Genomic DNA, 20,509 nt, shown 5'->3' on the forward strand with positions numbered 1-20,509 from the left:
CTCATTGGGAAGTGAGAAAGCAGGGAAGACCTCTTAATAGCTCCAGAGAAGATATTATAGTTTTGTTTGCTAGCATCCACATGATAAAATAGCATTCAGAGCAATCTAACCTGATGAGCCATCACTGTGCTATAAAAAGCCATATTTGTGCATTGTATCAACAATCCACTGGTTCAAACAATCTAGATGCCCTTTGTAAGAGTTTATTGGGAATATTAGTGGACTATAGGGCTGGGGGAAAATAATTTCACCAGGCTCCTGTATTCTAGATTTACAAAAAGAACACAAAGTTAGAGAAGAATGATGGAATCGAGAAAAGAAATGTTGTCCAATGACATGGATTGTGATTCTGAAATACTCAAGATAAAGAACAACTAAAAAATAATGGGTTCTCTCAGAGAACTTACTTGGGAGTGCTACTTCTTTCCCCTTACAAAGGCTTGTCTGAGAATTCCTTTCTTACTTTCCATATATCATGTGGGTTGATTTAATAGAATGATAGTTTTGAGCTGGAAGAGACCTTAGAGGGTATCTCATTAATACCTTAATTTACAGAAGAAAATAAGACCTAGAGAGACACAAGGTATCATTGGTAGTAAGACAGGTTTCAAACACATGCCCTCTGACTCAGAAGCCAATTCTTTTTCCAGTGTGTCATGTTTTTCCCCTGAGTCCTGTTGCTCACAAGGAACCTCCCTTACCATTTAAGAATCTAGTCTTCTCTCATCCAGCAATGTCTTGTTTAACAACAATATTCAGACTTTGAAAACTTTAGTGTAAGAGGCATCAAAGTAGAATTTCCTCTCAAAACATCTATTTTATAAAGAATAGGGGGATGCCAAACATCTCAATATAGGGATCAAGCAGTTAAAATACATTTCTAACTGCTTTATGAACGAAGTGATTGAATTAGCTATAGATTTTTAGTATGTGGTCCTATTACTTAGCTCAATCATGAGCCTAATTACCAGACCTGAGCTTGGCACCATAGACTTTCCAAATGCTATTGGGCTCTTGGAGCCAACATTAATATTAACACCAGTGTGTCAGCACACAGTTTCATTAAAAATCTCAACCAGCTCAAGATGGATACTGCTGGTTAATGTGCTCAAAATTATACATCTTCATCTGTGCTCCTGAGGCGAATATATATAAAAAACAAACCATCCCTTGTGACTGTTGGCCAGACATCAGTGCTTTGAAAGCCCCACTGCTCTAGAATAAATAGACTGATTAGCTACTTCCTCAGTGCTGGACCAACATTAGACATATTAGAGAAGACTTCAATGTAAGATTGTATTTCCTTTGGGGTTTATTTGTCCACTAAAATAACTTTTTTTACGTGTTTACCTCTGTTGATATGACTATATAAAGAATAGTATGTTTTCCAATCTATTTATAAAGATTTTCCTTTTTCCAAGGTGTATGTGGGGGTGGTATGGTGGTAAGGTAGGGAACCTTCTTATTCCAATATTTTCTACTTAAAAAAATTAAAGAAAAGAAAGATAATTTTACTTGTTCTCCTTGTGCTGGATTAAATGGGATTGATGGGAGTGATCAAGTGAGGTTCTTTCTGGGGTGAGGTGATAGATGCCTGTGGGACATTAAGGCCTAAATGTAGAAATTGGCCTCTGTGCAAATGGATTAGTCTACCCACAGACTCATAGGAAACATGGGCCTATTTGTAGACAACGTAAAAATGGGTGCTGAAAAAAATAGTATGAAGAATTAAAAATATTCTTTGAATTCACTGTGGTTACTATTTCCCTCCATTACAATAAAAGTGTTCTATTATTGACTTTCTTTTCGTTGTTGTTATTTTTGTTTTTGTTCTTCTCTATAACAGACCAATTATTTTATTAATGGGGCAGTTATTGCAAAATGGCATTCAAATGATGACCACTCTAGAGACCAAAATTGGGCTTCTTTTAGAGTGCCTACATTTACACATGACTATCCATTAATTAATATTTAGTGAACAGTATACACTATGAAAATAAAAATATGGTTTCCTATAATCCATTCAGACTCTCTATTGGGTTTGTAAGATCTCAGCTTGTAGTGAACTCCAAACTGGCCTTGTAGAAATATCCTTTTCTTATTTTTGCCAATATATTTTACTTTCTAAAATAAAGCAAGATATAAAGCCCTCTAGACTGTGCCTCCCACTGATCTTTCCAACCTTATTTTATATTGCTCCCTTTCCTGAACTTTACATTGTAGCCAAATTGAACTACTAAAACTGTTCCCTCAACTCAAACCTGAAAAAAGTTGTACTTGTTTAAAAATATAAATTGTTATGGGGGGTTGGGGGGAGATTGGGGTCCTTAGGAATTCTTCTTTAAAGAATTATACCCTATCACACACAAATCCAATTAGAATAAAATGATATTTAATTTGGGTGCTAGAGAAAGGAAACCTTTAGACAAGTCTGAAGAGAAAGTAGAGCCAGAGACACGTTCTCTGAGATATCTATCTCGAACAGGAGAAAGGTGAATACTTTTACAGCAGACCAATGGTAGAGGGATCAGATGGTGTGATCATCTGACTGTGGGAAGTTCCCTTATTGGGGGTGATCACCCGAGGATGTGATATGCCCCACTGGTGGTAGCTGGGGGAAGCTGGGCAAGAGGTAGCTCCCATCTCTTATCTCTCTTGCTTCAAGGTGTGTCTTCTCAAGGAGAAGACCCATGTCAACTGGCCAGTTTACCTAACCCCATAACATCAACCAATCAATATATGCCTTCTCTGTGCCAAGCACTATGCAAAGTACTGAGGATACAAAAAAAGAGCAAAAGATGATCCCTCTCAATAAGAATTCACAATATAATGTAGCAAAGGACCCTAATAAGATTACAAAAAGGAGTCCTGTAATGTGTCAAATGAGAGGAAACCATTCAGTAAGTCCTCTTTCCCTCAGCATCTTGGAATCTTTCAAGTATTTCAGTTCTCAAGCCACTTTCTGGGGACAGCCTTTTCTTTTTCACCAGTTGTCAGTGCTCTTTCCCCCTCAACTGTCCTTGCATTTTCCTACTTGTATGCATGATTTACACTTTCCCCTATGCCCCAATTGAATGTAAATTACATAGGGGAAGAACTACTTAGTTTTTGTCTTTGTATCACTAGCATCTTGTAATGGATAGAATTCTGACTTCTAAGTCAAGAAAACATGAGTTTAAGACCTGCCTCCAATACCTCCTGGCTGTATGACCCTGGCCAAATCATTTAAGGTCTCAGTGCTCTAGGAAACTCCAAAATCTCAGTTGCAAAGAAGATGCTGACATTTATGAACAGAGTTTCCTCATCCAGAGTTCTCTTTTCCAATTAAATAAATCATAAGCCCAGAACCTATTCCTGTTTTATCCCTAATACCTAGAATTGTGACTAGCACATACACATTATTCCAGTTATCTATTTAGCAATTTCAGAGTCATCCTCATAAGTATCCCTTTCAGGAATAGAGCTCTAGGTCTAGGGTCTAAGGATGTAGACTATGGTAGTAGATTGGAAGTGAGAATAATCAAGGGACAAATTGTTAGGCAAAGAGAAAGACCATGGCCTAGGAGTGCTGAGATCTGTGGAAAGTAAGATCCAAAGACTAGAGTTCATTTTAATTACATCAGGAAATGGGTTTGGAACCCAGAATGTATTAGGGGAGCAAAAAATGGAATGAGACATGGGAAGATCCCAGTCGGGATATTAACTCACATTTAACTTAAAGTTAAGAGTTTTAATCATTCTAGAGTCATAGTATATTAATTAATGGGTAACATAGCACAGAACGTGTCAAAGGGACTTTGAGTCCATTCTGTCCACCCACTAGTATTTTAAAGATGGGGAAACAGAGGCTCACAGAAAGAGTGACGTAGACATAATCAGAGAGGTCATTAGTAATGTGATCTTATATGGAACTTTTCTTCTTGGGTCACAGCCTCTGACTTTTAGCAGTAACACAATGTGTGGTCTCCTTTTTGTCTTTCTGCATCAATAAATTTTGTTGTCATATGCCTACATTTTCTTCCAAGGTATCTTTTAATACAGGTATCATTTTAAACTTGGTGACAAAATTACATTTACCATTCACTAATTCTACTGTTATCTGCCTTTCTCCCCCACTTATCTACTGTTTCTATTTGATTTGCAAATTAATCCATTCCTTTCTATGTTCATTTAATAACCTTTTTTTCTTATCAGGACATGTTGGTAATATTTAAACTGCATAGTCTTTTACCTTTACATAGTTTATGCTTTTTGTAAAACTGTTCATATTCCACACATAATTTCATTAAGGGCTCTCTTATTTTATTTTTCTCAATTACCTGTAAAACCATTTTTTAACATTTTTTATTTTTAAATTTTGAGTTCCAATTTCTTTCCCTCCTTCCCTCCCTTCTTGATAAATCAAGTAATTTGCTATCAATTATACATGGGCAGTCATGCAAAATACATTTTCATATTAGTCAGGTTGCAAAAGAAAACACACACACACACACACACAAGAAAAATAAAGAAAGTTAGAAAAGTGTATTTCAGTCTTCATTCAGATGATCAGTTCTCTCTCTGGAGGGAGATAGCATTTTTCATTTACATCCTTCAGAGTTGTCTTGGATCATTATTGCTGAGAATAACTGTCATTTACAGTTGATTATCATACCATATTGCTGTTACTTTCTACAATGCTCTCCTTGTTCTGCTCACTTCACTTTGTATCAGTTCATATAAGTCTTCCCAAACTTTTTTTTGTTTTGTTTTTGGAATCATTTATTGGAATTATGGGAATATTTATTGAATATTTTATTTTCCTCAATTACATGTGAGAACAGTTTCTAACATTCATTTTTGTTTGTTTGTTTTTGGTTTTGTAGGGCAATAGGGGTTAAGTGACTTGCCCAAGGTCACACAACTAGTGAGTGTTAAGTATCTGAGGTCAGATTTCAACTCAGGTCCTCCTGAATCCAGGGCCGGTGCTTTATCCATTGTGCCACCTAGCTGCCCCCTAACATTCATTTTTTAAAATTGACTTACAAATTCTCTTTCTTCCTCAAGGCAGTACTTTGAAACCATCCTGTTCATGATTTCTTGTAGCACAATAGTATTCCCTCACAATTTTATACCACTGCTTGTTTAGCCATTCCCCAATTGATGAACATCCTCTCAATATCTAATTCTTTGCCACCAAAAAAAAAAGAGGAAAAAAAGAGCTGCTATGAATATTTTTGTAGGTGTAGGTCCTTTTCCTTTTCCTGTTTTCTCACTGGGCTACACACCTAGTGATATTGCTTAATTCACTGGGTATGCATAGTTTTACAGATCTTTGGGTATAGTTCCAAATTGCTCCCCAGAAGGGCTGAAACAGTTCACAACTCCACCAACAGTGCATTAGCCTCTTAATTTTCCCACATTCATCATTATCTTTTTTTTTTTTGAGGGGAAATTGGGGTTAAGTGACTTGCCCAGGGTTACACAGCTAGTAAGTGTTAAGTGTCTGAGGCCGGATTTGAACTCAGGTACTCCTGAATCCAGGGCCGGTGCTCTATCCACTGTGCCATCTAGCTGCCCCCATCATTATCTTTTTCTGTCTTTCTAGCCAATATTATATGAATGATGTGGTACCTCAGTTATTTGAATTTGCATTTTTATAATCCATAGTGATATAGAGCATTTTTAATACGGCAATAGATAGCTTTGATTTTTGTCTTCTGAAAACAGCCTGTTCATATTCTTTGACCATTTATCAATTGAGGAAATGAAATATATATTTTATAAATGTGACATATTTAATTATATCCACATAGTTAAGAAATGAGGCCTGTATAAGAGAAATTTTCTGTGATATCCGCTTCCCATTTTCTGCTTTCTTTCTAATCTAGGCTGCATTGGTTTTATTTGAGTGAAACTTTTTTTTAATGTAATATATTAAACATTATCTATTTTATATCCCATAAAACTCTCTCTTATTTGGAGATTCTGTTTTTAATCCATTCCATTGTCTGCTTCCCTTTCCCTTTTATGGGTGAGTTCATCCCATTCATATTCACATTTATGATTACTAATGTTTATTCTCCTCCTTATTCTCTCTCTCTCTCTCTTTCTCTCTCTCTCTCTTTCCCCCTCTACCTCTCCCACCCTCCATCCCTCCCTTCTGTGTGTGTGTGTCTCTTCACTCCATCCCTACTCAAAAGTCTAGTTTTGCTTTTGAATATGGCCTCCCTTAATCTGCCTTCCCTTCTATCATTTCCCATCCCCTTCACCTCCTTCTTCCTTCTAGGGTACCCAACTCTGTGTGTTTGTGTGTGTGTTATTCCCTCTTTGATCCAATTGTGATGAGAGTAATGTTTGTGTTGCCTGCCATTCCACCCATTTTCCTGTCCAATGTAAAAGATCTTCCTTTCATGCCTCTTTTACATCGGATATATTTCTCCATTTTTACTCTCTCTTTCCACTTCTACTTGTGCATCCAACTTTCTTATTTATTCCTTAATAAATTTTTTTTAAATCATCCCATCATACAAAGCTTACCCCCCTGCCCTTTGTCTATGTATACTCCTAACTAGCCATAAAATGATCAAAGTTCTAAGGAGTTACAAGTATCATCTTCTCATATAAGAATAGAAACATTTTAACCTTATCAAATATCTTATGATTTCTTTTTCTTGTTTCCTTTTTAAATGTTTTCTTGAGTATTTCTTGTATGTGAAAGTAAAAATTTTAATTTGGTTCTGTTCTTTCCTTTTATTTTCATTTAATATATTCTTTCCCCCTGGTTATATGTAAAAATGGTTAATATTTGTTTTAAAAATTGAGTTCCAGGGCAGCTAGATGGTGCAGTGAATAGGGCACCAGCCCTGGAGTCAGGAGTACCTGAGTTCAAATCTGACCTCAGACACTTAACACTTACTAGCTGTGTGACCCTGGGCAAGTCACTTAACCCCAATTGCCTCACTAAAAAAAAAAAACAAATAAAAACTGAGTTCCAATTTCTCTCATTCCATCCCCGCTGCCTCATTAAGAACGCAAGCTATCTCATATAGGTTATACATATATAGTCAAGCAAAACATATCTCCATATTAGTCATGGTGTAAAAGAAAGCATAGACAAAAATGAAAACCCAAAAATAAAGTTAAAAAAATGCTTTGATCTGTACTCAGATTCCAGAAAACAATTCTCTCTCTGGCAATGGACAGTATTTTTCATCATAAGTCCTTCATAGTTATCTTGGCTCATTGAATTGCTGAGAATAGCCAAGTCATTCACAGTTGAATATCCCACAACATTGCTGTTACTGTGTACAATGTTCTTCTGGTTCTACTCATTTCACTTTGGGTCAGTTTATGTAAGTTTTTCCAGGTTTTTGTGAGAGCATTTAGCTCATCACTTCTTATAGCAATCACAATCATAAACTACAAATTATTCAATCATTCCCCTATTGATGGGCACCCCTTCAATTTCCAATTCTTTGCCACCAGAAACACAACTCTGTTCTTTTCATCAGAAATGCAAGAAAGTCTTCTATTACATTAAATATCTATTTTTCTTCTGAAAGATTATAGGTCCAAATTGCTGTAAAGAATAGGTGAATCATTTTACAACTCTACCAGCAGTACATTAATGTCTCATTTTTCCCATATCCCCTCTAACATTTGTAATTTTCCTTTTCTGTCCTATTAGCCAATCTAATAGGTATGAGGTAGTACCTCAGAATTGTTTTAATGTGCATTTTTCCAATCAATAGTGATTTAGAGCATTTTTTCATTTGGCTATAGATAATTTAATTACTTTATAGCCTTTGATCATTTATCAATTTGGAAATGACTCTTATTTTTATAAATTTGACTCAGATCTGTATATATTTGTGAAATGAGACCTTTATGACAAAAATTTGCTTCAATTTTTTTTCACATTTATAATTGCTAAATGTATTTCCCTCCATCCTATCCCACTCATTTATTCCACTCTCTCTCTCTCCTTTCACCATGTCCTTCCTCAAAAGTGTTTTGCTTCTGACTTTTACCTCCCCCATTCTGCCCTACCTTTTATTACCCCCTTCTACTTTTCTTTAGGGTAAGATAGCTTTTTACATCCAACTGATTATTTATGTTCTTTTCTTTTCTTGTCTTTCTTTCTTCTTCTTTTTTTTTTTTTTTTGGTGAGGCAATGAGGGTTAAGTGACTTGCCCAGCGTCACACAGCCAGTAAGTGTTAAGTGTCTGAGGCCAGATTTGAACTCAGGTCCTCCTGACTCCAGGGCCAGTGCTCTATCCACTGTGCCACCTAGCTGCCCCTATTTATGTTATTTTCTTTCTTTTCTTTTCTTTTTTCTTTTCTTTTTTTTTTTTTTGCGGGGTAATTGGGGTTAAGTGAGTTGCCCAAGGTCATACAGCTAGTAACTGTTAAGTGTCTGAGGCTGGATTTGAACTCAGGTATTCCTGAATCCGGGGCTGGTGCTCTATCCACAGAGCCATCTAGCTTTCCCCAATGTTATTTTCTAAAGAGAAATTGTGAAGAGACTTTCTAAAGAGAAATTCTTTTAAATTTTTTTAAAATAATGGTTATTTTTAAAAAATTTCCAATTACATGTATAGATTTTTTTCATTCCAAATTTTTCTCCCACCCTCCCAAAGCCAACAAACGATCTGATATAAGTTATACATTACTATCATGTCAAACATTTCCCCATTAGTCATGTTATGAGAGAAGAATTAGAAAAGGAAAAAAAATGCAAGAATGAATAAACAACAATAACAAAAAGCAACAACAAATGTGAAAATAGTACCCTTCAATCTGTATTCAGACCCCATAGTTCTTTTTCTGAATGTGGAGAGAATTTTCTACCATAAGTCTTTTGGCATTGTCTTGGATGATTATATTGCTGAGAAGAGTTATGTCTATCACACTTGATCATCAAACAATGTTGTTGATACTGTGTACTCTGTTCTCTTGGTTTTGCTCATTTGCTCAGCATCAATTCATTTATGTCTTTCCAGGTTGTTCTGAAATCCATTTGCTAATCAGTTCTTATAACACAATAATATCCCCATTACATTCATATGCCAACTTTTTTTAACCATTCTCCAAATGATGGATATTCCCTCAATTCCTAATTCTGTGCCACTACAAAAAGAACAGCTATAAATATTTTTATACATGCAAGTCCTCTTCCCTTTTTAAATTATCTCTTTGGCATATAAATCTAGTAGTGGTATTGCTGGGTCAAAGATTATGCAGATGTCTTTTGGGCATGGTTCCAAACTGCTCACCAGAATTGTTGGATCAGTTCACAGCTCCACCAACAGTGCATTAGTGCTTCAATTTTCCCACAACTGCTCCAACATTTATAATTTTCCTTTTTTTGTCATATTAGCCAATTTATTAGGTATGAGGTGGCACCACAGAGTAGTTTTAATTTGCATTTCTCTACTCAGTAGTGATTAAGAACATATTTTCATATGGCTGAAGATAGCTTTAATTTCTTAATCTGAAAACTTCCTGTTCATGTCCTTTGACCATTTCTCAATTGAGGAATGACAATTCTATTTTTTAAAATATTTCCTTTAGTGAGCTTTTGTATCACTTTTCAATTTAGACAATTCTGCTTTTATCAGTGGATTTTTCTGCCTCTTATACCCTTTGGCCAATTTTGTTTTTTCAGGTGTTATTTTCTTCAGGTTTTTTCTGTGCCTCTTTTACCAAACTATTGACTTTCTTTTCATAATTTTCATGTATTGCTCTCATTTCTTTTTCACAATTTGTCATCAACCTCTCCTATTTGGGTTTTTTTTTTTTTTAGTGAGGCAATTGGGGTTAAGTGACTTGCCCAGGGTCACACAGCTAGTAAGTGTTAAGTGTCTGAGGCCAGGCCGGATTTGAACTCAGGTACTCCTGACTCCAGGGCCAGTGCTCTATCCACTGCGCCACCTAGCTGCCCCTCCTATTTGTTTTTAAAAATCCATTTTGAGCTCTTCCAGGAATTATTTTTCTAGAGTCCAAGTCACTTTTTTTATTGTGAAGCTTTGCTTGTAGCTGTTTTGACATTGTTGTCTTCTGAGTTTATGTCTTGATCTTCCCTATCACCATAGTAACTTTTTATAATCACATTCTTTTTTGTAATTTCCTCATTTCTCCAGCCTATTATTTTACTTTAACTTTATGTTAAAATTAGGCTCTCTTCCAATGGTTTCAGGGACACTGACCCAAGCTTCACATTTTTGTGCTGCTGTTTTCAAAGGTAGTTTTTTTTGTTTTGTTTTGTTTTTGTTTTTGTTTTTGTGTTTTTTTTTGCAAGGCATGGAGGGGGTGGGGGAGGGCTAGAAATTGTTGATGCTTCCAAGGTTGTAAGGAGAGGTGAGACTAGTGGTCTTCTTGACTCTATTCTGGTCTTTACCCAGGAAGGGACCTTGTACTTCGGTAGCCACTAGCATACTCCTGTTGGTCCTGGAACTGTGACAAGGTCTCATTTTCTCCTTCAGGAGAATGAAGAGGAAGTAAAGAAGGAGAAGGAAAAGGCGTAACTTCTTGTTCAAAGTATACTCCCCTTTTGGCAACTGCCTTTGACAATTTAAGATAACTTCTATTATTGTTAAGCTTTTCCCACCTCAAACTAAAAAAAAATACAATCATAATAGCACTATCAAGGGATCTTATATTTTTCAGGGATTCATAAATAATTAATATATAAACAAAAATTTAAAATGAAGTAAAATAAGATTTTGAGAAACCTCATGTAGTGTATAGAGCACTGGACTTGCCATCAGGAAGATCTGAGTTTGAATACTGACTCAGACAACTACTTTTTCTGTAACCCTGGGAAAAGTTATTTTACCTCTGTAATTCTCAGTTTCCCCATCTGTAAAATGTGGGATAATAACAGAACCTACCTTACAAGGTTGACATTACCAAGAAGGTAGGCTTCCCAGTGGACAGTAGAAGAATGGCCCTTCCTCACTATAACCCTGAACATGGCTGCTTCATGCCCTGGGCTACTGCTTTGATCTAAACCATGAAAGTGTTGAGAACACTGGACAAGTAGGTTTTGGCTCTGGGAAAGTAATTCTTAAGGAGAATGTAGTCAAGGCTTATATGTGATGAGAATGTTGCAGCAGGTTGGAAGAGACCCCTTTCCCTTCTATGCATAGTCAGAAAGAATTGAGTTGGAAATCTCCTTAGCTATGACTAGCTAGAAGATTAGTTCTGTTATTTTTATTGCTCCATGAAAGTCATATTCATTTCATATTGCATTTAATTATGGGAAAATACATGCCACCATCTTTACTCATTTACTATAAGCTTTCAATGTTAATGATGTGAACTATGTCAGTAGCAGGAAACCCTACAGATTTATCTTAGAGCGGAATATTTGAGGTACAAACATTGTTGTTATATCATCTTGGTAAATTAATTCACAGGAAAATGCATTGCTACATATTGGTTTTGTTTTGTTTTTCAATACTGCTTTATCCAGTCTTCTCTCTCTCCTCATAACGTCACAGTCTAGGGGGTTCCAACAGCCTCTGGAATGTTACATAGGCAGCTTCTACCAGAGGTAGGGGGAAGAGAGAAATCACTTTTGTCTCCTAATGAGCTTTGAACCAGCTTACCTGGGCTGTGATGATTCTTTCTTATATCTTTTCTTTCTGGATGATTACCTAGAAGGAGCTCCAGCTACCTGCCTTTTCTCTTCTGCCAGTTATACTGGTCCATGAACAGAATCCTTTTCTTCTTTCCCTTAATTCTTCATATCAAGGCAGAAATATGTGTACATTATAAGATAAAGTTTACTTTTGCTGCTATTGCAACAAATAGTTACTTCTTTGTATTTCTTCTTTGAAGTGCCTCTCTAGGGTGAGTTATTTTCACTTTTATTTAGCAAACAATAATTATAAATTTACTTTCAAACATTTAAATGGATCTGCAGTCTCATTGATTTGCAAGTTCCATTTGATGATACAAATCCTGATCTATACATGCCTGCCCATCTTATGAAATTCTTGTCCATTGCTCCTCCATGTGATAGCCATAGGGCCATCTTGGTAGACATCTTCTTTCCTTTTGCCATCATAAATGTACCAGTGCCTATAGCACTCTGGCCACCCAACTACCATCTTTTACCCTTCCCATGTGGCCAGACCACTTTTTCTTCCTATCATATAATTCCATCTTCATGTCTTTAACTATTGCTCTTTAGGATTCTTCATTAGTTAAATGTTGCATCCTACCCACACCTACCATGTACTGCTCTACTGTGCTCTGTGTGAAATTAATTTTTAAGTTTTTGTAGATTTGATATGTTTCTTGCCTCATTTCCATGCATAATACTAGTATGTTATTGGTATTAAACCGATGGACCTTTCATGGTGAACTTTGGGTCCTTAAAAAAGCTTTTTAATTTCCAAAAGGAAATTTGGAAAATTACTTCTTGTTTGTTTGTTTTGCAGCCAATGGGGGTTAAGTGACTTCCCCGGGGTCACACAACTAGTAAGTGTGGAAAGTTACTTCTAAAATCCTAATAAACTCTGACACCAACTCATTATCCAAGTTTCTTGTCTGTCCCAGATATTATAATATATACAGACTTACATTTTAAGAAACTTCATATAAGTATTTTTAAGCAGGGCAGGTAGGTATTGCAGTGGAGAGAAGGCTGACCCAGAAGTTAGAAGGAACTTAGTTCAAATCTAACCTCAGACACTAGCTGTGTGACCCTAGGCAAGTCACTTAATGCTATTTCCCTCAGTTCCTCATTTGTAAAATGAGCTGGAGAAGGCAATGGAAAAGCACTCCAATATCTTTCCCAAGAAAACTCCAAATGAGGTCATAGAGAGTAGGAAATGACTGAAACAATTTAACAACAATTGATTAAACAAGTAGTACATGAAAGTAGTACTGTATGATAAAGCAAAACAAAACACTGAATTTAGTTGCAGAACCTTCCTTGCCACTCACCAGATGTCCAGTCTTATAAATTTTAGCTCCCTGGACTTTGGTTTACTCAACTATATTTATAAAATGGAAATGATACTATTTACACTACCTAGTTCCCTGAGTCATTGTGGGCAAAGTGCTTGTAAATCAAAGGCTTGAAAATCATAGAAATGTGAACTAGAATCTTTATATGTAAGATACTATCTTCAGATATAATTTATATTGTATAAAATTGTGTGTTAACCAAGCCAGAAATTTACCAAGCACTTCAACATCCATCTTAAAAGGATTTTTCCCCCTTTCTCTTCAGAAATCAACTTTTAAAGATCTCTTCATAGAAGGTGGGGGGTATCTAGCATGTATTCTTCCATAGTTATGGTGGTGTTGAGGATTGCTCTACTACATTCCTATATTCTAACAAAAATGCCTCTTAAGAGTTAAGGTACAAAAATGTTGTAGGGAAGCAAGGGATATGGTTTGATGGATTTATTACTTATGTAATCCCTACAAGGGCATAAGGCATTATGGAAATTTCCAGTATAGTATAGTGATGTTTTGGGACAGAGTGCTTTCCATTGTCATTATAGTTCTACAATCAATGTCAACATTTTGTTCTTTGATTGGAAATGAATTTATTCTGGCTCATTCTCTACTTCTCTCTGAAGTTAGTATTCTTCCCAGTAACATTTAATCATCTATTACAGTCTTTAGTCTTTCACTGTTAAATTTGATTCAGCTTCTTTATTCAGTAGAATTAAGCTGACCTGGAAAATTGACTTGCCCTATTTCTCTGGGGTCCATTAAGATAGTTTTCTAAGTAATGCACAGTACTAACTTATCTAGATCATTCTCTCTCAGAAAATGTTATAGATGGCCACAACTGATAAAATGGGCACACAACTTGGTTGTATTTTATGTAGTTTTTCATATATTGCTATCATCTGTTTCACAATGCAAGAGGCTGGGAAATGTCAAGGAGAAAGTACAATAAAGGTGAAAAAGTATTAATGAAATTATCATTTACTATTTCTTTTAAACTCACATACATAAAATATATGGGTTCAGCTATGGATTTTTGCATCTCGTCTATCTATAGTATCAATATATCTGTACTCAGAGGAGCTTAACATCAGTTTGTCCACAGGTTGAAGTCATGCAGAATGTCAAAGAAGTTTTTAAATGGGTTACAATCTGCATTATTGCAGCAAGTACCCACTGCAGTGTAACCACTTGCACCATCTCTATATCATACACTTGAAATATGGGTTAGAGGATAAATCAATTATTTTAATAATAAATAATCCTTAGGCCCGCCCTTTTCATTTTATCTGGAAAAATCTATTTCAATTCCCCATTTTATTGTGGCATTTCAGTATTTCCTATTACCGTTTGTGCCCAGAATCAGGTCATTGATAAAGCAGGTGCCTTGGGGGTATCCCTAAAAATGTAGATATAATGAAATAGAATGCATAGCAATAGTAGATCTGATTTGTTAAAAAAACATTAGCCCCCGGGCTTGTTTTCCAACTACTCGCTCGGGAGCAGAGTAGGCAACCGCGGGACACCGAGAACTGTGAGACCCCTGGACTGAGAAGAGTGAGAACCGGTCACCCTTAACCCCACTGCATCCAGCCAATAAGAATCCAGCCACCATGGCGGAGTTACAGGAGGTGCACATTACTGAGGAAAAGCCGCTGTTACCAGGACAGACTCCTGAAACTAATAAGGAGGCTGAGTTAGCTGCCCGAATTCTCTTGGACCAAGGACAGACTCATTCTGTGGAGACCCCTTATGGCTCCGTCACTTTCACTGTCTATGGCACCCCCAAACCCAAGCGTCCAGCGATCCTCACCTACCACGATGTAGGACTCAATTATAATACTTGCTTCAAGCCTCTGTTTGATTTCGGAGACATGCAGGAAATTATCAAGAACTTTGTTCGGGTTCATGTGGAAGCCCCTGGCATGGAAGAGGGAGCACCTGTGTTTCCTTTGGGGTACCAGTATCCATCTTTGGACCAGCTTGCAGAAATGATCCCTATTATCTTGCAATACTTAAACTTCTCTACCATAATTGGAGTTGGAGTTGGAGCTGGAGCCTATATCCTGTCTCGATTTGCTCTTACAAACCCAGACCTAGTAGAAGGCCTTGTTCTCATCAACATCGATTGCAATGCTAAGGGATGGATGGACTGGGCTGCCCACAAGCTGACTGGCCTCACCTCCTCTATCCCTGAGATGATCCTTGAGCACCTCTTCAGTCAGGAAGAATTGTCTGGTCACTCAGAGCTGGTGCACCGGTATCGAGATATCATTATGCATGCTCCCAACATAGATAACGTTGAGCTCTTCTGGAACAGCTACAACAACCGCCGAGACCTGCACTTTGAACGTAGGGGTGATGCAACCCTCAAGTACCCTGTGATGCTTGTGGTGGGAGACCAGGCACCCTATGAAGATGCTGTGGTGGAATGTAACTCGAAGCTGGACCCAACCAAGACCTCTTTCCTCAAGATGGCAGATTCTGGAGGTCAGCCCCAGCTGACCCAGCCAGGCAAGCTGACCGAAGCCTTCAAGTATTTCGTTCAAGGCATGGGCTACATGGCATCTTCCTGTATGACCCGTTTATCCCGATCCCGAACTGCTTCCCTGACCAGTAGAGCTTCGATTGATAGCGGCCGTTCTCGAACCGTCTCTCAGAGCAGCGAGTCTGGGACTGTTCCTTCAGGGTCTCCAGGACATACTATGGAAGTCTCTAGTTGAGCATCCCTCCCTCCCCTTTTGAAGAACCTGGCCCTCACCTCCCCCCAGTGCCCCAGCTCTAACCCAGGGGGGTATATAAGGGTGATTGGCCAGAGAGAGAGAGAGAGAGAGAGAGAGAGAGAGAGAGAGAGAGAGAGATGGGACAGAATCTGCAGGGAGATGACTTTGACCTTTTGATTTCTACCCTAACCTTGACCTCTAACTTGTGCCCCCCTCCTTCACCGCCCCCCCCAACCCTGGGAGAGAGATCCTAATGTCTCTTAGGGACCCAGACCCGTGACTTTTCATTCCTGGATTGTCTCCTTATTTTGGAGGAAGACTTGGAGGGGACACGCTATTCCTTGATCCAGGAACCTTCAGATAAGGGAAGAGGGGTTGCTACATCCCAGCTCAGATTCTTTTTTTCTATCCCAAGATGCACTATAATAAGGGCATCTGGGGGACCCACTGGGGATGGAGTTGCTAATGCTGATTCTGATTAATCCTTACTCCCCTAATGGGGATGGGTGTGTGAGTGACAGTATGAGTGTTTAGAAAGTTTATTGGGTATTCTGGGTCAGTCTAGGCCCTATGATTGTAATGGAGATGTCCAGAGGATAGAAAAGAAATAGAAGTGTGGGAGGTGGTGAGTGTGAGTGAATGTGTAGGCTGGACCCGGGAGCAGGAGTAGGAAGGGAGTGGGAGCCGGGCTGCTTGGCTGCACTAACTCTATAGTTGTCAATTTTTATGGAGTGAGGTGGGGGGCCAGATCATGGTTTGCTGCTTGAGATTTGGCATGAGAGGTGGGCAGGATTGCCCAGGGAGCAGGGTAAGTGTCTTGGGGCCTCTGACCACATTATAGTAGAGGGGAAGTTACCCCCTTGTCCCCCACAACTCCCCTTATAACAATAAATTGTGTAGACAAGAAAAAAAAAACATTAGAATTGGGAGACAAAAGGTCAGTTGGACTGTAAGAGACAATGATACCCAGTTGGTTTATTCACATGGTGTCATCTTAATTGTGCACAAATGGTTGTTTCAATGTTTGAGTTACTGTCATAGGATTTGGATGATGAACATTGCAAGTCATCTTTCCACATGTGTAGATTGAGGCTAGCTCAGCATTAGACTTGTAGTTGTGGTTTTCATTACTCTCTATAGCATATAGCCTTACTCTCTCTGTCTCTGTCTCTATCTATCTCTGTCTCTGTCTGTTTCTGTCTGTCTGTCTCTCTTCCCCACCCCCTGCTCTCTCTCTAACTCTTTACATTTCTCCTCTCCTCCCCTCCCCCTTCTTCCCTTTCCATCCAAACTTTTGTGGGGAAAACACTGACAATTAAAACACAAAGAGAACAAAACATGCCCAGTAATTCTAGGCTTTTCTTTAATCCTCTCATGTGAACTTTAACTTGGCCCCAATTCCCAGGGATGGCGTTTCATTTTCCTCTGGTTTCTGAAGTGGTGCAAAGGGCATAGAACTCAATGAGTCACAGAGGAGAAGAGTAATACAAAGATGAAGTTGGAAAGAAGAATTAGGCTTCCACCTGAAGCTACAATATAATCAGTGGCTATCTGTGGATTTAATTTAGGTCTTCTGATTAAGACACATGGGATTTAGGTATAAATTAGAAGCTGAAAGTAGATTCTCTGCATGAATTCATACAAATCTCTGGTAATGAAAGCAGAATATCTTACTTTGTCTTGATTTATGGATTACTAACCCCAATATAAATAAGGGGCCTAACCAAGTATATCAATTTCTCTCCAACTCAAAAGGTTAAAGATCTATTTTTCTGGACTTTAAAAACAAAACATGCTGAGAGTGAAGTACCAAGAGAATGGCTTATACCTCATTTGCAGAGTGCTTGTGTGTGTGTGCGTGTATGGTATGAGCATGCATGTTGTTGTGTTAGTGTAGAGTGTGAGTACATATGTTTGTGTGTGTATGTATGTGTGTGATTGGTTCTGACATTATGTTCAGCATCACAGAAGCCAATTTAGAAGGAAATGTCTTTGCACATGGCTTTGTCCAAGGCTCCCAAGGAAAATGTAAAATCATTAAAATATAATTTTCTCCTTGTCCCTGCCCCACTTAGAGGAAAATGCTTTAAAGTTGCTGTCTGTAAGGGCTAAAATTCTAACTAGACTGTCTAAAAATCTAATGAGTGGTCACCATAAATTATAAGCTTTAGTAAGAGTTTAGACTTTTAAATATTTATTAAGGAGCATAAGAATTTGGTGAGGAGAGAGAAAGAGGCCAAGGTTCCTTCATCTATCTATTAACCGAGCCAGCATCTCTGCTCCAGCCAAGCTGAGGTACCAGGCAAAAAGAGAGACCCTGGCCCCCTTCTTTGTCCCAGAAGCCTCCTGCCAAAACAGAAACAGGACACACACACACACACACACACACACACACACACACACACACACACACACCTCCAAGTTAATTGGATGGTAGCTTTAATCAACAGTACCCATGAGCAAACATCACTTCCTGATGCCAAGGCCACATGGCTTGTCCTCAGGTCAGAGCTCACAAAATGTTCCTCCCAGCAGGGGGCATTATTCCAACTCTCAAAATGCCTACTCTCCATAGGGGTGGGGGTTGGAATATCTGGGAGCTCCTTCAAGAGCTTAAGCTTGAGAAGGATACCCTGATATTTTACCTCATCATTTCCCACCCAGATACTTTCCTGAGCTCAATGGTCTCCAGAAACTGATTTTTCATGATGAACTCTGAAACTCTCACAATTCTTACTTAGTACAAGGCCAAGTATATAGTAGGAGCTTAATGGTGATTGAAAGCCTACTGTGCTCATTGTGTATTGATTACAGAAAAACCCATTCTACTTAGTAAAACAAGATAATACTTTACAGAAATAGATGTGTGTCAGGGCACCTAATTAGGAAGCAACTGTGATACTTTAGGTTAGAAGTACTCAGACCCTAAACTATGATTATAGCATTGAGAGTAGAGAGAAGGACATTTCAGCAATAAATGTTGATGTATAATTGAAAAGAATCAACAGGCAACTGATCAGATATGGAGATTGAGGAACAATAAATATTCCTAGGTGAAACTAAAACCAAGGAAGAAGAGACTATATTTCTAGTAAGATAGGTTAGACAGAGGGCAGATAGCTGATGTAGTGGTTAAAGCACCGTCCCTAGATTCAGGAGTACCTGAGTTCAAATCCGGTCTCAGACACTTGGCACTTACTAGCTGTGTGACCCTGGGGAAGTCACTTAACCCCCATTGCTTCCAAAAAAAAAAACAACAAAAAAAAGATAGGTTAGACAATATGAATTTATATAATTAATACAAATGCCCACATAGAACATTTTTCTGCCTTTGCACTTTTTTTTGAGGTTCATTAATATATAGACTTACTGTAACAGCTCTTGCAGAGGGAATACCTATTAAGATACAAAATGGACTAGATGGCTTCTTGAGTCTTTTCAAACTCTGAGCCTATCATTTTTTCTTCCTACAAAGTTTAAGATGAAAGGAAGAGGGGGAATTATTTTTGACACACTAAATAAGCAGATTCAACTGTAAAATATACAGATTTGATATTTGGATGATAGATGCTTAGCTGATAACTTCATCAAGAGCAAAAATTCACCAGATAATGAGATGAAAGTACATAGTTCCCATGAGGAGCTGCCATACTTAGAAGAGCAGATTAAAGTTAATATATGTTACTTGCTACCATAGAACAAGGATGTTTTCCTTGGGTCTAAATAAGAAAATATTGGCTTCGCCCTCAATATCCCCAAAACCCAAACCTTGCCTTTTGGGAAATTTGGAATGTGTAGTTTTCTCACATAGAACCAGGGTTAATATTTTCCTAAAAATAATTATTTTGTACCTTTTAAGTACCTGCTCCCAAAGAAATATGCAGGTAAAGCCTATTATGCTGAGAAAAGGAAAAAAGAACAGGACAGGGATATAAGATGATTTTTTATTTACCACCTACATAGTGTATATTGTCTTTTTTTCCCTCATTTTCTAATATATATGACATAGAATTCTGCGAACTTGTTCATATCATCTTCTATCCCCACAGAATCTAGAAGAGAAAACAAATAGGACTGCAAAAACATGTGATACCTTCAATCCAAATGCTTCTCTGATTAATAAAAACTGATCTGTAGTATAATTGGTTTCTCTTGATGGAGAATCATCTTGTACAGAATTTTAATGAATCTTAGAAAGCAATTATCAATTGGGCACGTTTTCTCACGTTGATTTGCTATTTCTTGTGCTGTTTTAACTCAGGTTGTTTCTGTGTTCTCATTCCACTGTCTGCCCCACTTCAGAAAAGTCTTAATGAAGGTGAACAGATTGAAACAAACCTACCTAGGCAAAATCTGATAAAGCAAAAAAAAGTTAGCTAGCAGACTTTCTCTCAAAAGGCAATTCCTAATGTCCTCCTGGTTCTTTCTTACTGAATAATACAATTGTAGAACTAACAAAGGTTGTAAGAGATTATATATGCCATTTAACTTCAAGTAATCCAGAATTTCTCAATCTGAGGATAGCAAACCACTCATTTTTAAAGACCTTGCTTCAGAGTATAATGGTGCCCTGTCTAGAATGTGTCATTTCTGTCTTACCCAAGCTACAGATTTTTCCCCTTTGTTCTGTCCTCTATGATCACAGAGTATAGCCTTTCTTGAGATAAAGCTTCATATATGCACAATTATTAAGTAATTCTATAACTATTTATTTTCTAAGTAAAGTAATTCCAACATTTTAAATATTTCCTTACAAGTCTTATTTTACCACCTATTAATTATCTTCCTCTAATCTAGACCATATTTTCTAAAATTATAGATGAGAATTT

General features: G+C 37.6%; 2 protein-coding genes across 2 annotated transcripts in view; both read left to right on the top strand.

Moving 5' to 3' along the window:
• The window catches only part of CDH13 (cadherin 13), a 1,286,821-nt gene that overhangs the window by 1,124,529 nt on the left and 141,783 nt on the right, over positions 1-20,509 (top strand). The gene's annotated exons all lie outside the window — the stretch shown is intronic.
• LOC122741609 (protein NDRG2-like) lies at positions 14,432-16,595 on the top strand. Its single transcript, XM_043985258.1, has one exon. It carries the CDS (start codon positions 14,571-14,573, stop codon positions 15,678-15,680), a length of 1,110 nt encoding a protein of 369 aa, XP_043841193.1. The 5' UTR covers positions 14,432-14,570; the 3' UTR covers positions 15,681-16,595.

The sequence above is a fragment of the Dromiciops gliroides genome, chromosome 2 (genome assembly GCF_019393635.1).
Source record: "Dromiciops gliroides isolate mDroGli1 chromosome 2, mDroGli1.pri, whole genome shotgun sequence".
NCBI classification, from domain to species: domain Eukaryota; kingdom Metazoa; phylum Chordata; class Mammalia; order Microbiotheria; family Microbiotheriidae; genus Dromiciops; species Dromiciops gliroides.